The sequence below is a fragment of the Ursus americanus genome, chromosome 9, assembly GCF_024610735.1.
Source record: "Ursus americanus isolate L20-20 chromosome 9, mUrsAme1.1.p, whole genome shotgun sequence".
Classification (NCBI taxonomy): domain Eukaryota; kingdom Metazoa; phylum Chordata; class Mammalia; order Carnivora; family Ursidae; genus Ursus; species Ursus americanus.
In genome coordinates this window covers 15,798,194-15,815,063 of record NC_142135.1, presented here as the reverse complement: position 1 = coordinate 15,815,063, position 16,870 = coordinate 15,798,194, and the positions used below count along the sequence as shown (strand labels likewise).

Genomic DNA, 16,870 nt, shown 5'->3' with positions numbered 1-16,870 from the left:
TTTATTTCAGCTCAAGTCATGATCTCAGGGTCCTGAGATCAAGCCCTGCATTTGGGGCTTGAGATCGTCTCTCTCCCTCTCCCTCTGCTCCTCCCCTCCCTTAAAAAAAAAAGAAAAAGAAAAGAAACACACGGGTTAGGAAAATTACCAGCAAGCATTTATGAGATAATATTTACTTATAGGATTTTTTTCCTTTTGATTTCACATTTAAAAGTGTACTTGAGGGAGGATAAATAAGATAGTTGTAGCAAACCGCTAATTTAAAAAATGAAAATTATTTGAAGTGGAACTATCTCTTCCTCCATCCATCCTTGAGAATTTAAATATTCAATTATAATACGTAAACAAATCTCCTAATACAAAAATATCCTAGATATTCATTACAAATCTTAAAAATATAAGAAAAACATCTTGCATGTTTAAATATAAGATTTTTCAACACTTTCAACATTTTTTTAAAAAAATATTTCATTTATTTATTTGACGGAGAGAGAGACAGCCAACGAGAGGGAACACAAGCCGGGGGAGTGGGAGCGTTAGAAGCAGGCTCCCAGCAGAGGAGCCTGATGCGCAGCTCTATCCCAGTATGCTGGGATCACGCCCTGAGCCGAAGGCAGATGCTTAACAACTGAGCCACCAGGCGCCCCAGCACTTTCAACATTTTGTTTTGCTTCAGTAACCCAGGAAGATTCCAGAAAACAATTTAAAACATATAAAGCAATTTTACCTTTTTTAAATTAAATGAAACTCTTAACTTTTTAGACTGTACAAAGCATGAGGTATTTAGTTTTCTAATTAACTGAAGCAACCAGAGACCTGCTGTAGCCTGTAAAATACTGTTACTACCTAAGCAGTATTAAAATTTTTTAAAAAGGAATATTTCTTTGATGAATTAGAACTAAAATGCATCACAATCATCATTTTAATGCTCATTATTATCTATTTAGGAAATATAAAAATGAGGGCACTGTCACATAAAAAAGAAATCAGAAGAGAGTCAAAAGAAAACACAATTAAGGACTTTTTTTCTCCTATTTCAGGACTAAAGAAGTATTTAATCTAGCTGCTTTTTATATTTTGTTACATAAATATAAATATTTAAGTTGTATTCACTGTATTTACTTAAAGAAAGAGGAATGTTAGATTAGGAAGATAACAGCAAAGGAAGAAATGAAAGATTTCAAATGCAGAGATATTTTTAAAAAGAGAGGGAGGGAGAGAGATTATTTTAAAGGGCTCCTCAGAGAAGGACACACAAGAAAGAGACTCCCTAGATCTGGGCGAATGAGTTGCTAGGACATGGGTTTTTTCAGTCCCTCTACTGTGATTCTTTGTTGATCAGCCATCTAGCTCAGACTCCGTTGAGCACAAAGATACTCCTAATGCACAGCACAGAGCTAAGCACTATGGGAAAAACAGATGAATAGGAAGCATCTCAGCTGTGCTAGAGGTTCTCAGGTTTGCTGTAGGACACTGGTCTAAAGGTTTCTGTATCCTGCCTAGGCCATGTTCTCAAGATTTGTTTCAAAATAAATTCCTGACAAATCATTTATCATTGTCTTTTTTTTTTTAACTTAAAATGGCATCTAGTAGATAAAATCGGCTAATTGCAGACTCTAATAAACTAATTTCCAGTTAACTTTTTTTTTCTTTTTCCTGTATTGGAAAGTAACCAATAATTTCTTACCGGTAAGATTCAGAAGAAGCTTTCCTAGGACATATATTTGGGACAGTAATCCTACAATCAAGCCTATATTACTGCAATGACGACCTCTAACCATAGGAGAACTACTATTACCATTTTAAAGCTCACGCTTGCTTTAATCCTGCAAAATTCTTACTAGGTTTTATCAAAACATCTTAGAATACTTCTTAACTAAAATGTAACTTATGCATTCAAATATTTTTATCAGTGCCACAAGTATACCAAAATTTACCCTTTATATTACTACTTAGAATAAAGTAGAAAATTCTTTTAAATTGAACATGTAAGTTTTAGAATAGAACCTCTGGAAATAGAACAGCGGTCTGCAACCTAGCCATACAATGCCTTGTGCCTCTGATTCTGCTTTTCAGTCAAAATCGATTGCTTTAATAGGAATTTACTGTAAACCTCTTAAACAAGCCATATTTATATATACACATAGATGCCTTAATGTAATACATATACATAATTTACACATAAATATTTATTTATTCATATTTACATATATTAAAAAGATGAGGATATTGAGTTTGGTTTTCTTAACTTAAGAATTTTTAAGCAAAATTAGAAAATAGCATTTAAAATACTAAATTCCTCTGGCTTATCTAAAGGAAGAAGTTGTACTTTTCAACTATGAAGACCAGACATGTTTATTGTGGAAAGTTAGAGAGATTCAGAAGAACAAAAAAAGAGAATTCAACTACTTATAACTTACCAGAAGTAAACATTTTGATGTATTATCCTTCAATCTCTTTTCTATAGAGATGTATATATAAAATGGTATTCTGCCATTTTCATAAGGCATTATCTGGTGAATATTTTCCCTCATCTTCAAATTTTTTAAGGTAATGATTTTATTGGCATTTTTTCATCATATGATGTACAACAGTTTAACTAATCCCCTATTACTAGATAGATAGATACTTATTCTTTATTCTTTTTCACTTTTACAAAGAAAATAAATATAAACTTGTACCTAAATCTTTTTATATTCCTCTGAAAGTTCCTTAGGGTAGATTCCTAAGTGGCAATACTAGGTCAAAAGGAAGGAAGGAAAGAAGGAAGGAATGGACATAAGGATGTTTAAAATTTTGCAAAATTTCTCTCAGGAAGAATATGCCAAATTAGTTTCCCATCTTGCTGCATTTTTATTTTTTCAATGTTATACTCTACTAAAACTATTTTTGTGTTTTCAGAATGTAGGTTAAATGTCATTAAAACAAATCCTTGGAAGAAATTTCTAAGCCCTAATCAGTTGTCAAATTATTTTAACTGGTAAAATATTCTAATAAAACAATTAGGTAGGACAGGTCTGAGAAGCTTATTTTATGATTTAACAAGTATTAATATTAATTAATTAATTAATTAATATTAATAAGCATTTCTAGAACACTCTTTAGTATAAGGTATGCCTGGTGTACTTCTTTTTTATTTATTTTAAAGATCTTTGAATTTATTTGAGAGAGAGAGAGAGAAAGAGCAAGAAGGAGAGGGAGAGAAAGAATCCTCAAGCAGACTCCCTGCTGAGCATGGAGCCCACCATGGTACTTGGTCCCAGGACCCTAAGATCATGCACTGAGTGGAAACCAAGAGTCAGCCACCTAACTGACAGAGCCACCCAGGAGCCCCGTATTTCCTTTTTAAGTAAGTCACTCTATTTAGAGATATATCTTAAATTGAAAATCAAAACATTTTGGTTGAAGAAATGTAAGTAGAACACATATAGTATCTAGATTTTAGTCTCTATTATAAAATTATAACACATGTTCGTAGTGGCGATGCTGGAAAACAAAACTAGGCTGGCCCCTTGACATACAGAATGAGTTCCATTATATTATTTAATAGAAACCATAATTCGTCATGTTCACAAACATTCCATCATTAAACTTAAACCATATTTTACAAAGTATAAATCCAAACTTGAAAAAAAAGGGAAAATCTGAAAACCAAAAAGAGGAGTCTTGTTTTCTATTACACTTTAAAGGCAATGATAATTCTAAATGTGGTAACTTATTTTAGTCTGTTACCATGGACATAAACATCAATATAAGATCACAAATCAAGGGAACAATTTAAAATCATTTATAATGTACTTAATAAGAAAAGTACCAAAGTGACTATACTCTGGGATGACATAAAAGGAACCATTTAATGCACACATTATTCCTTTAATTATAAATAATAGTATAAGTGTCCAATTATCCAGTTTCTGATCTTTTGACCACCTGTTATTTGCTCCAGACCCCACCCAGCATTTTCTCTAAGGAAGTACAGAAAGTAGACTTGGCAACACAAATCACACTTTGGCCTAATAAAGATTTATGATAAGAAAAGAGATGAAACTACTGTGTTTAAGCAACCACTTGGAGACTGCAGGTCTTAGTTACCCAATTCATGAACATTATGAATAACGGTTTAGACTTTTAATAAAATCAAAAGTTCTAAAGGGTAAGGTGAAATTTACAATAAATATATATAACACATTAAAGAATACAAACTCAAAATGCAAACAATGCCTTATACAAAATAATTTAAACAAGTCATGTTAAATAATCAAACATGCACCAAACAGGAAAAAGCTTATAAAAGGTTTAAAAAAAAAAGCTACAAAGCAATATTTTTAAAAGAAACAAATTAGTATGACTAGTAATACACTTATAAAAACTCAAATTTGAAAAGTGAAAACACTCTATAGAAATAGCAAGGAACTTAACAACTTAGTAAGTTTAGTAAGTTTCAGTTAAGTCTTTTAGAATAAAAACTGTAATTGTAAAAGTCCTTTCTAGTAATTTTGTAAAAATAAATGCCTTAAAAAAATGCATGCCTTAACTACGTAGTGCGCCCCCCCGCAAAAAAAAAAAAAAAAAGCATTTGAGTGTGATTTTTAATTTTATTTAGCATTTAGAAGTGTACTGCAACATGCACATTATGTAGAAAAGAAACTTCTACCTGGATCATATAATCCTATTACCTCATTAACCTCTGGGGAACATAACATGGGACCTGGGTCATCATTGCAACCTAGACTAGTATCTAGTTAACTTCAGGGCAACTAACCCATTCCTGGGTTCAGGCAGGCCAGTAACATAACAGCTGAGGACAGGAGTCGGCCAGCAGCAATGATGAGGAAGGTAATAGTACCCAGTCAATTTTCACATTTACTAACCTAATTAATGTAGTAACATGTTAATTGTTTAACTCTGGCTTAAAAAATAGTAAATACAGAAATACAATTATTTATTTCTCTTTTATCTGTCATTTCATAGAAGTTTTTTTTTTTAATTTTTTATTTTTTATTTAAATTGAATTAGCCAAGGCACCTGGGTGGCTCAGTTGGTTAAGCGACTGCCTTCAGCTCAGGTCATGATCCTGGGACTCCAGGATCCAGTCCCGCACTGGGCTCTCTAGTCTGCTTCTTCCTCTGACCCTCCCCCCTCTTGTGCTCTCTCTCTCTTGCTCTCATTCTCTCTCTCTCAAATAAATAAAATCTTAAAAAATTAAAAATATATATATTGAATTAGTCAACATATAGTACATCATTAGTTTCAGACATAGTGTTCAATTATTTATCATTTGTGTATAACACCCAGTGCTCATCACATCACATGCTTTCCTTAATGTCCATCACCCAGTTACCCCATCCCTCCCACCTCCCCTCCAGCAACCCTAAGTTTGTTGCCTATAGTTAAAAACCACTCACAGGTTTTCTCCCTCTCTGATGACTTCCCATTCAGTTTTCCCTTCCTTACCCTATGATAATTGTCTTTCTCTGTTTGACTTATTTCACTCAGCATAATACCCTCCAGTTCCATCCATGTCAATGTAAATGGTAAGTATTCATCCTTTCTGATGGCTGAGTAATATTCCATTGTGTATATGTGTGTGTGTGTGTGTGTGTGTGTGTGTGTGTGTATATACCATGTCTTCTTTATCCATTCATCTGTGGATGAACATCTCAGCTTTCCAGTTTGGCTATTGTGGACATTGCTGCTATGAACACTGGGGTGCATGTGCCCTTTAGGATCACTACATTTGTATCTTTGGGCTAAACGCCGAGTAGTGCAATTGCTGGGTTGTAGGGTAGCTCTATTTTTAGCTTCTTGAGGAACCTCCATGCTGTCTTCTAGAGTGGCTGTACCAGCTTGCATTCCCACCAACAGTGTAAGAGGGTTCCCCTTTCTCTGCATCCTTGCTGACATTTGGTGTTTCCTGTCTTGTTAATTTTAGCCATTCTAACTGGTGTGGGTGGTATCTCATTGTGGTTTTGATTTGTATTTCCCTGATGCCAAGTGATGTTCAGCATTTTTTCTTGTGTCTGTTGGCCATCTGTATGTCTTATCTGGAGAAATGTCTGTTTATGTCTTCTGCCCATTTATTGACTGGATTATTTGGGTTTTGGGTGTTGAGTTTGATAAATTCTTTATAGATCTTGGACACTAGCCCTTTATCTGATATGTCATTTGCAAATACCTTCTCCCACTCCATACATTGTCTTTTAGTTTTGTTGACTGTTTCCTTTGCTGTTTCCTTCTTGGCCAAGTCCCAATAGTTCATTTTTGCTTTTGTTTCCCTTGCTTTGGAGACATGTCTAACAAGAAGTTGCTGCAGCTGAGGTCAAAGAGGTTGCTGCCTGTGTTCTCCTCTAGGATTTTGATGGATTCTTTTTTTTTTTTTTTAAGATTTTATTTATTTATTTGAGAGAGAGAGAGTGAGAAAGAGCCTGAGAGGGAAGAGGGTCAGAGGGAGAAGCAGACTCCCTGCTGAGCTGGGAGCCCGATGCGGGGCTCGATCCTGGGACTCCAGGATCATGACCTGAGCTGAAGGCAGGTGCTTAACCAACTGAGCCACCCAGGTGCCCCAATTTGATGGATTCTTATCTCACACTTAGGTCTTTCATTCATTTTAGTGTGTGGTGTAAGAAAATGGTCCAGTTACAGTCCTCTACATGTGGATGCCCAATTTTCCCAGCACTATTTATTGAAGAAACTGTCTTGTTTCCATTGGATATTCTTTTCTGCTTTGTCAAAGATTAGTTGACCATAGAGTTGAGGGTCCATTTCTGGATTCTCTATTCAGTTCCATTGCTCTGTGTGTCTGCTTTTGTGCCAGTACCATACTCTCTTGATGATTACAGCTTTGTAATACAGCTTGAAGTCCAGAATTATGATGCCACCAGCTTTGGTTTTCTTTTTCAACACACCTCTGGCTATTTGGGGTGTTTTCTGGTTCCATACAAATTTTAGGATTGTTTGTTTCTGCTCTGTGAAAAAAGTTGATGGCATTTTGATACAGATTGCTCTGAACGTATAGATTGCTCTGGGTAGCATAAACAGTTTAATAATATTTGTTCTTCCAATCCATGAACATGAAATGTTTTACCATTTCTTTGTGTCTTCCTCAATTTCTTTCATAAGTGTTCTGTAGTTTTTAGGGTACAGTCCTCTACCTCTTTGGTTAGGTTTAATCCTAGGTATCTTATGGGTTTTGGGTGCAATTGTAAATAGGATCGATTCCTTAATTTCTCTTTCTTTTGTCTCATTGTTAGTGTATAGAAGTGCAACTGATTTCTGTGCATTGATTTTATATCCTGCCATGTTGCTGAATTGCTGTATGAGTTCTAGCATTTCTGGGGTGGAGTCTTTTGGGTTTTCCATATAAAGTATCATGTCATCTGTGAAGAGTGACAGTTTGAATTCTTCTTTGCTAATCTGAATGCTTTTTATTTCTTTTTGTTGTCTGATTGCTGAGGCTCGGACTTCTAGTACTATGTTGAACAACAGTGCTGAGAGTGGGCATCCCTGTGGTGTTCCTGACCTTAGGGGAAAAGCTCTCAGTTTTTTCCCATTGAGAATGATATTTGCTGTGGGCTTCTCATAGATGGCTTTTATGATATTAAAGTATGTTCCCTCTATCCCTACACTGTGGAGAGTTTTAACAAGAAAGGATGCTGTAGTTTGTCAAATGCTTTTCTGCATCTATTGAAAGGATTGTACGGTTCTTGTTCTTTCTTTTATTAATGTGATATATCACGTTGATTGATTTGCGGATGTTGAACCATCCTCGCAGGCCAGGAATAAATCCCACTTGGTCGTAGTGAATCCTTTTAATGTACTGTTGGGTCCAGTGGCTAGTATCTTGGTGAGTATTTTGGCATCCATGTTCATGAAGGATATTGGTCTGTAATTCTCCTTTCTGATGGGGTCTTCGTCTGGGTTTGGGATTAAGGTACTGCTGGCCTTATTTAATGAGTTTGGAAGTTTTCCTTCCATTTCTATTTTTTAAAACAGCTTCAGGAGAATAGGTATTATTTCTTCTTTAAATGTTTGGTAGAATTCCCCTGGGAAGCCATCTGGACCTAAACTCTTGTTTTGGGGGAGGTTTTTGATTACCGTTTCAATTTCCTTGATGGCTATGGGTCTGTTCAGATTTTCTATTTCTTCTTGTTTGTTTTGGTAGTTTATAAATTTCCAGAAATACATCCATTTCTTCCAGATTGCCTAATTTGTTGGCATATAGCTGCTCATAATGTGTTCTTAAAATTGTTTGTATTTCCTTGGTGTTGGTCATGATCTCTCCTCTCTCATTCATGATTTTATTCATTTGGGTCCTTTCTCTTTTCTTTTTGATAAGTCTGGTTAGGGGTTTATCAACCTTATTAATTCTTTCAAAAAACCAGCTTCTGATTTCATTGATCTGTTCTACTGTTCTTCTGGTTTCTATTTCATTGATTTCTGCTGTTGCCCTGTTGTGTGCACACAGGCTCGGCCCCTCCCAGGGGAGGCTCCCTCCCCCTGCTGTTAATCTTCTGATCTCTCCTCTTAGATTCACTTCTCTGCACCTCCTACCTTGCAAAAAGTGTTCACTTTTCTACTTGTATACAGAGTTCCAGAAATTCTTTCTTACATCTCAGGTTGAATTCATGGGTGTCCAGAATGATTTGATAGTTATCTAGCTAAATTCAAGGGACCAGATGATGAAACAAGGTCCTCTACTCTTCTACCATCTTGCCTCTTCCATTTCATAGAGTTTTTAAAGATAATCAAACATTCTATTTGTGGTTGCTTTTACATGCCTAACTTGTGTTCTTGAAAATTATATATACCACTTAATGCAAAGACTATATTCCCTCCTTTCCTTCATGCCAAAGAAAAAGGAAATAATTACTATATATAACGATATTCCTTTTTGAAAAAGGCTAAGATAAAAACAATAGTACAAATTATTTTAAAAAAGATTTCATTTATTTGACAGAGATAGAGATGGCATGAGCACAAGCAGGGGGAGCGGCAGAGGGAGAGGGAGAAGCAGGCTCCCCACTGAGCAGGGAGCCCAAAATGGGGCTCAATCCCAGGACCCCAAGGTCATGACCTGAGCCAAAGGCAGATGCTTAACCAATGGAGCCACCCAGGTGCCCCAACAGTACAGCTTTTTAAAAATAATCAGATCATCTTACTTTTACTTATTACATAGAGATAATACTATGTAACTTTAAGAAACTTTAGAAAAATCATATACCTAGGTATATGATACATATGTATTATAGAGGGAAAGCTTAAAGAGAGCTAGAAAAATACAATAATTCCTTTTGGAACACAATGAATGGTAGATATATCTGTGGGTATAGTTATATAGATCCTCAGACAACATTCATTTTAAAATAAAATTGCTTAATACTAGGAAGAAGAGAGATTTTTCAGTCAATGCATTATCTTTTTCCTTTCCAGTCATTCCTCAAATAAGAATTCTTTCACAGAATGTTAGAGCTGAAAGGATCCTTAGAAACCATCTTCCAGTAGCTTTCAACATGTAGTGTACCTCAACCCTTGCCCAGAAATGCAGGGTCGCTTTTGGATGTGATAGTGACTGAAATGCTACTGGCTTTAGGGATGCTAAATACCTGTAATGCACAAGAGAGTCCTTCATAATAAAGAATTATCCAGCCCAAATGCCAGTAGTATACCCACTAAGAAATACTGACTTAATTCTCCACTTTGAAGATGCAGCCACTTAAGCCCAGAGATGTTAAGTAACTTACTCAAGGCTACACAGCTGGATGAAGAACCCAGGTTCTGATTCTCTTGTTCTACTCCTCTTTCAATGAATAAAATGTCAGTAGAAAAACACAGAAAACCAAGAATCAATTATATGTTAATACATAAAACATTGTCAAAACATTGGTCATACATTAATATCTGAAATTGAAGTAAAACTGCAATTAACTAAAATATTAATATCCTTTTCAAATTGCTTTTTCCAAAGAAATAATTTCAGATAAATCATTTTTTCAAAAATCCATCACAGTTAAAAGAGAGAGGAGGAGATCAACCGACTTATGGTTACCAAATAAAACATTTTTTGAATGGGAAATTACATGGTTTCTGATGGTTTCAGAACTTAATACCCTATACTCTAGCACTAATCTCTTAATAACCCTGAAGAAATTTATCATAGCAAAAAGAGCACTGAACTAAAATCCAAAGGACTCGACAATAATCGTCACTCTGATGTATATGTAACTAGTTGACAAATCTTGAACATGTATGTCACAAACCTCTAGATCTATTCCATGTTACATAAAATGAGTTTAGGTCCTGTGATCCTTTCTAGATCTAAGATTCTTATTCTATATTTTTTCCTTATTGCATAACAAGTAGGGTTTAAAAAAAATACAGGGCTATCAACTAAATATTCACAAAAAAGCACCCTACAGTGAGCAGGGATAAAACTAAAGATTGAGTCTCAAAAGGTGGTCACTGACAGGTTGAGTTCTAATATTAATTTATTGTTCAGTACCTTACCTCCTACTGATATCAGTCATCATCTATAGAATCATATCATTCCTTTTCCCCTACATTGTCCTAAAAATGAAGATTAAGTAAACAATCTTCAGAATAATTCAAAACTTAAAACTTTATTCTTAAAAAGACATTTGCTTTGGGGTGCCTAGGAGGCTCAGTCGGTTAAACATCTGACTCTTGATTTCAGCTTAGGTCATGATCTCAGGATCGTGAGACTGAGTCCTTCATTGGATTCCACGCTAGGCACAGAGCCTGCTTAAGAGTCTCCCTCTCCCTTTCCCTCTGCCCCTCCCACCCCCACACTCTCTCTGCTCTCTCTCCAACAACAAAAAAGACATTAGCATTAAACATTTCACATACACAGAGAAGAAAAGTTTTTAATTTTAAAATTACATCAGAACTGGTCAAATAGAATTTACTGTGGGATTTTTTACAGAAAATATACTAATCTGTTAATGTGTGTATGTATGTATACACACTATGCCTCTACATTTCTCTTAAGTTCTTACAGACTGGTCTTTGCTCTTAACAGTATATATACATACTAAGAAAACTGAGTTGCATTTAACCTTTATTCTTACAAAATTTCAATTGTTCTGTAAAATATTTTTGATACCTTTTCATACATGTGTTATACTTCTTAGGCAATATATCTCTATTAAATAGCAATCAAAATAAATAAAATAGGGACAGATAGTTATTTTTCTCTTTCCTTCCCTTTATCTTTGTCTCTCTCTCATACACACACACATGCACATGCACATAACATAATTCCTCCAACTAGCACATGCAACACAAATTAGATATCAAGCTGTATGGAAACTAAATCTAAAAAAAAAAATTCATGAATGACCTTAAAATAAAATAAGGCTTTTAAAATATTCAAGAATATATTTTAAAAATGTATTTCCCTGAAGTTTAGTTACTTAAATACAGTTTCTCCTTGGAATATTCTGAAGATTTTCCTGTGTGTGGTCCTTTGCATCCTAAAGAAATGCATAATTTTTGTTGCTTCTTATGTCTCACTTCCTTGATTATTTCAACACATTTTTTTCTGAGAGAGACTGAGCACGTGGGGGTGAGGGGAGAGGCGCAGAAGATGAAGGAGAGAGAGAATCTTAAGAAGGCTCCACAACCAGCAGGGAGTCCGGCACAGGGCTTGATCTCATGACCCTGAGATCATGACCTGAACCAAAATCAAGAGTCAGATCCTTAACTGACTGAGCCATCCAGGTGCCCCATTTCAATAATTTCTAAAATATGTTATTTAAATATAATTAAATATAAGTGGTTTTGTGTCTTGTTAAGGTTATAAATTTAATCCTTCAGTTAATTAAACATGCAATTATTATTCCATCCACAAAGTCCAGGATTAGATAATAAAAATAAATACCCTGTAGACAGTCTAAAACACTGGTGCAAAAAACAAAGGTTATCATTATAACCAAACAGGCAAGAAGTTCTGTCAAATAGAGGCTTTGCTCTTTGCAATAACATCTGACAATCAATCAATACTGTTAAGATTGTACTATACCAAATATACCAATAACATCTGACAATCAATCAATACTGTTAAGATTGTACTATACCAAATATACCAATAACATCTGACAATCAATCAATACTGTTAAGATTGTACTATACCAAAACTATCAGGGGTCTCTGCTGATGATACCTTCTTCGCTTGCTCCACAATGGCAATCTCAGGTTTGGGATATCTGCATGCTAAAAATATTGTAAAATCAAAATGTATTCAAGTGATGAAGTAAATAAAATATGTATAAATTAAAAATGTATGTGAAATTTTGAAGTGAAGCACTTTGCACAGTAGTGTGGAGTCATGAAAATGACAATGCAAGATGAAACCATAAAGTCTTAATACCAATGGGGTGAATTACAATCATTCTGTGACCTTTAAAATTTTTTTCAAAACAATAAAAATTCTCTTGCCAATAGTTATGAACATTAAGGGAAATTTAAAATAGTAAAACTAATGTATGATCACTTTTCATTTCTTTGCTGCACTTTCATCTTTTTGTTCAATTCTCTTTTGATTACCCATTTTTTAAAAACATCTCATGGTTTATCACTATGAGACAAGAAGTCAATGCAAGCTACACATTTTGCTATCTATGTGTGAACTGACTGAACAACAGATTAAGTAGTGACCAATGACTGAGAGGCTGAAACAGTGTAATGATTGGTCATGATCATGATGCATTTCTGTTACATACTGCTTTGTAGACGGCAAAGTTTGTATTTTATACAATTACTCACAGTTAATATACTGTAATAAATAAAATTTGAACTGTGTTGTTGGGAACTGCTGTTATGTAACTAATACATAGTCACTGAAATTGGTGTATTTGGGAACCATGCAAAGCAAGGAATGCCTATAATAATTAAAAAATGGATTATTTAATGAAATAGGCATAAATCCAGGGAAAAAATAGGTCATTAGAATTTCATATATATTATTTTTCTACATATATAAATTAATGGAAAATAAAAGAGAACAAGATTCTCTTCCTTAGAAGTTAAATGTTTTCCACTTAAATCACTTAATTTACTATCATTCAAATATCAGTGAAAGAATAGCTAATGTATAATGAAGCAAGATTCAGTAATTGAATCTTATGTCTAAAAGTAAAATAATTTTATCACAAATCATCTGGTAAAGCTTTTTAAAATGTGCATTCATTGCTGAAAAAAAGGTCCTCAAAGGTTACTAAAAACAAACAAAAACAACAAAAAACAAACAGAAAATAGTCCCTAATTTCAAGGATATACAAACATACAGAGATGATTAGAGAAGAAAAAAATACATATAAGTTCCAAAAGGGAAGAACTGTAGCCTTGAGAAGTGGGAGACAGCCTCCAGGAAGAGGTTTTGAGTCTGGCCTTAAAGTACTGCAAGGATTTAAATAAGTGAGGGGAAGAAGGTTTCCCTTTTCCTTCTCATACAATTCAGTCTCAAAGTCATAAGGTGGGAATCAGTGAGGTAGGCATCTGTGTGGGAGGCAGAACAGGGTCTCAGAGCTCAAGGGGGAGGGAGGAAGTATTCACATGGGGGGTCAGTCTGGCACAGCCTGTCAGAACCCAAATAGGGTGAGAAAGTCTTCCTCATGGTAAAAGAGAGGGGATGTGTTCAGGGTGTTAGTGCTAGAGGTAGGGGGAGAAGGGCATCTATATAGGAGTACATTGGCAATGGTGGTGATGGGATATCGGTGACATGTAGGAAGAGTGATCTAAATAATAAATATATTAAAGGTAATGAGAGTCAGGTATTTTTTCATCATAGGATAGAGTTAGAAATACAGGCACAGAGAAAACTAGAATGTACACTGTGGTGCTAGATCAGAATTGAAGAAATTGCTATGAACTCTCATAATATAGACAGAGCAACAAATATAAATGATATTTATTATGTATATAAATACATATATTCATATATTCACTAGCCCTGTCCACAGTGGGGGTGGAAATAGCAACATCCCAATAGCTAGAGCACATCTAATGCCCAGATCTTGGCTTCTAAATACCATTCTACCTATACTAGAGAAACCAGGGCTCCTCGTAACAATGGCTGATTCCAGAGCTAGGGCAGAAAAAGTCCAAGAGGAATCTGGAACATCTTAATGGTGCCAGAAAATAAGTAAAAAGGAAATGTTCAAAGAGTAATGGGAATATGTCAAAAAGACAAAGAAGCTAGTTTGAAGGGGTTCCCATTAATGAAATATGGAACAATTAGAGGATTAACAATGATTGTAATTAATTATAAACCATTAAATAGAAAAAGACTCCCTAGGGGCGCCTGGGTGGTAGAGCGGTTAGGCGTCTGCCTTCGGCTCAGGGCGTGATCCCAGCGTTCTGGGATTGAGCCCCACATCAGGCTCCTCTGCTATGAGCCTGCTTCTTCCTCTCCCACTCCCCCTGCTTGTGTTCCCTCTCTCGCTGGCTGTCTCTATCTCTGTCGAATGAATAAATAAATAAAAACCTTTAAAAAAAAAAAAAAAAGAAAAAGACTCCATAAGTATATACTGATATAAATTAGTAATTGAACTGATAAGGGAATGGAATATTTTACAGACTCAAAAGTACCTCCCCACAAAATATTTATTAATTACCAAAAGGAAAATAACTTTATAGTAGGTAAGTCAGACAGATACTACCTTTGTCAAATGTTCAGAGAAAATGGTTACCCTGGAAATGGTTAACACGACCAGGGACAAATCAAAATCACGGGCAACTGATAGAATGAAAAAGAACATAACACCACTTCTATGATATTCCTGCCAAAGATGCAAAACTGGAATCTATTCATGAGGAAAGAGACAAAACAACATTGAAGTACATGCTACAAAATAACTGATGTGTAATCTCAAAAGTGCCAAGGTCATAAAATCCAAGTCTAAAACTGAGGAACTCTTCCAGATGGAAGGAAATTAAAGATATGTAACAACTAAATGCAACATGTGACTTTGGACTGGATCTTTTTGTTGTAAAGGAACATTATTTGGAGAACTGATGAAAGTGAACTACTTCAAAATATTTAGATGGTAGTACATATTACATTGTGGCTATATAAGGCAATGTTCTCATTTGTAGGAAACACAAGCCGAAGTATTCCAGCTGTAGTGGACACTGCAATGCATAGTCAGTCCTTAACTGCTGGAAGTCCTGCCAAGAGACAGCTCTCAGTGGTCAGTCATCATAGGAGACAGCCTCAGCCAAAGAATGTTGCCTCACCCAAGGCTCTGCACCCTGTCCACGTCCAATAGCTCATTTTTACAGAGGTAGAGGCAGCTCACCTCTCACCCAGCTCAGAACAAAACTGAAGGGTCATCCCATCTGTAGAACTCTCTACAAGGTAAACTGAGGCTTCCACTGTGACTGCATCACTTTACTTGTACCTATGCCCAAACCTACTTCCTCCCCTTCCCTTTCAAAGGTGAGGATTTCAACAGCACTCCCCAATAAACTTCGTGCATGCTAATCTTCGTTTCAGAGACTGCTTCCCACAGAACTCAACCTATGACAGAGATGATATGGCATAACGTCAGCAACTTATTCTCAAATGACTCAGGGGAAAGAAAAAAAAAGCTCATTGTACTATACTTGAAACTGTGAGATTTGTTACATAAATATATGGAAAGAGATAAATCTGAGATTGTTTCAAATTTTATTTTTATTTTTTTTGAAGATTTATTTCTTTGAGAGAGAGAGAGTGCACGAGCAGGGGAGGGGCAGAGGAAGAGGGAGAGAAGCAGACTTCCACTGTGCGTGGAGCCCAATGTGGGGCTTGATCTCATGACCCTGAGAGATCATGACCTGACAAGAAATCAAGAGTTGGATGCTCAAATGACTGAGCCACTCAGGCACCCCATGTTTCAAAACTGTAAAAGCAATACAAAATTAAGTAGGGAAAACAGAGGAAGAACAATAGAATGAAGAAAAGCAAAAGAAAAAAAATAACACTAGGGGCACAGTACACTGAAGAAATGAGACTAACCAATGGACAGTATCTTAAAGGTATTCATGGAAAATGAAATAGATGAACAAAAAAGAATAGATCTATTACAGTATTTATAACACAAAAGTGATCATTGTAGAACTATAAAATCAGTGTTAATGATTTACAGTTTTGCTAGTATCTTTAAGAAGCCCCTTTAAGCAGAAAAAAAGCTAGGATAATGTTTTTAAACCATAAGATCTTTGTCACAAACAAATACAAAATTCTGCCAGCTCACAAAATGTGCCACATCTTACATTATTACTCTCACATGTTTGCCTGTTTTCTTTCATAATTCAAACATCCACATGACTTCAACTCTTTCCAACCTTAAAAACAAAAACACCTTCTATAACCTTGCTACTCAATGGACCTATAGCATTGAAATCACTGCAAACTTGTTAGAAATGCAGAATTTTAGGTCCCACTTCAAACCTATGGAAACAGAATCTGCATTTCAATAAGAGTTCCAGGTGACTTTACATATACATTAAGCTTTGTGAAGCAGGGCTCTAGTTTCCATTGTGGGATGTAGAAAGCTACAAAGAGCTTTGTTCTCACCATTAGGGTGAAACAAAGTCACACTAAATTCAAATGCATGACTTATTTTGAACCTATCACAGAACTCAAGTCACAGAGCAAACAAGAGGTAGGCACCTGCAAGGACAGAGGGGACATTAGCACTTGCTTAGTTCGGACAGATGCAACTAGATACCATAAGAAGAATATAGCCAGAACAGTAAGGAACAAGTGATGGAGGAGTAAGGGCTGGAGGGACAGTGTGAAGGTTCAAGGTATGCATAAACTGGAAGAATCCGCACCCTCTTGCAGGTTCTTTGGCCAGAAATCCCACCA

General features: G+C 35.5%; 1 protein-coding gene across 6 annotated transcripts in view; it reads right to left on the bottom strand.

The window, feature by feature from the left end:
* The window catches only part of TMEM65 (transmembrane protein 65), a 188,883-nt gene that overhangs the window by 155,925 nt on the left and 16,088 nt on the right, over positions 1-16,870 (bottom strand). For 5 of the 6 annotated variants that reach the window (XM_087864631.1, XM_045805679.2, XM_045805678.2 and 2 more), the window contains exon 2: positions 12,148-12,228. The exons of the other annotated variant lie outside the window; for it this stretch is intronic. In XM_087864631.1, coding sequence (XP_087720757.1) covers positions 12,148-12,228 — 81 coding nt within the window. The remainder of the gene's footprint in view (positions 1-12,147; positions 12,229-16,870) is intronic. 6 annotated transcript variants of the gene reach the window in all.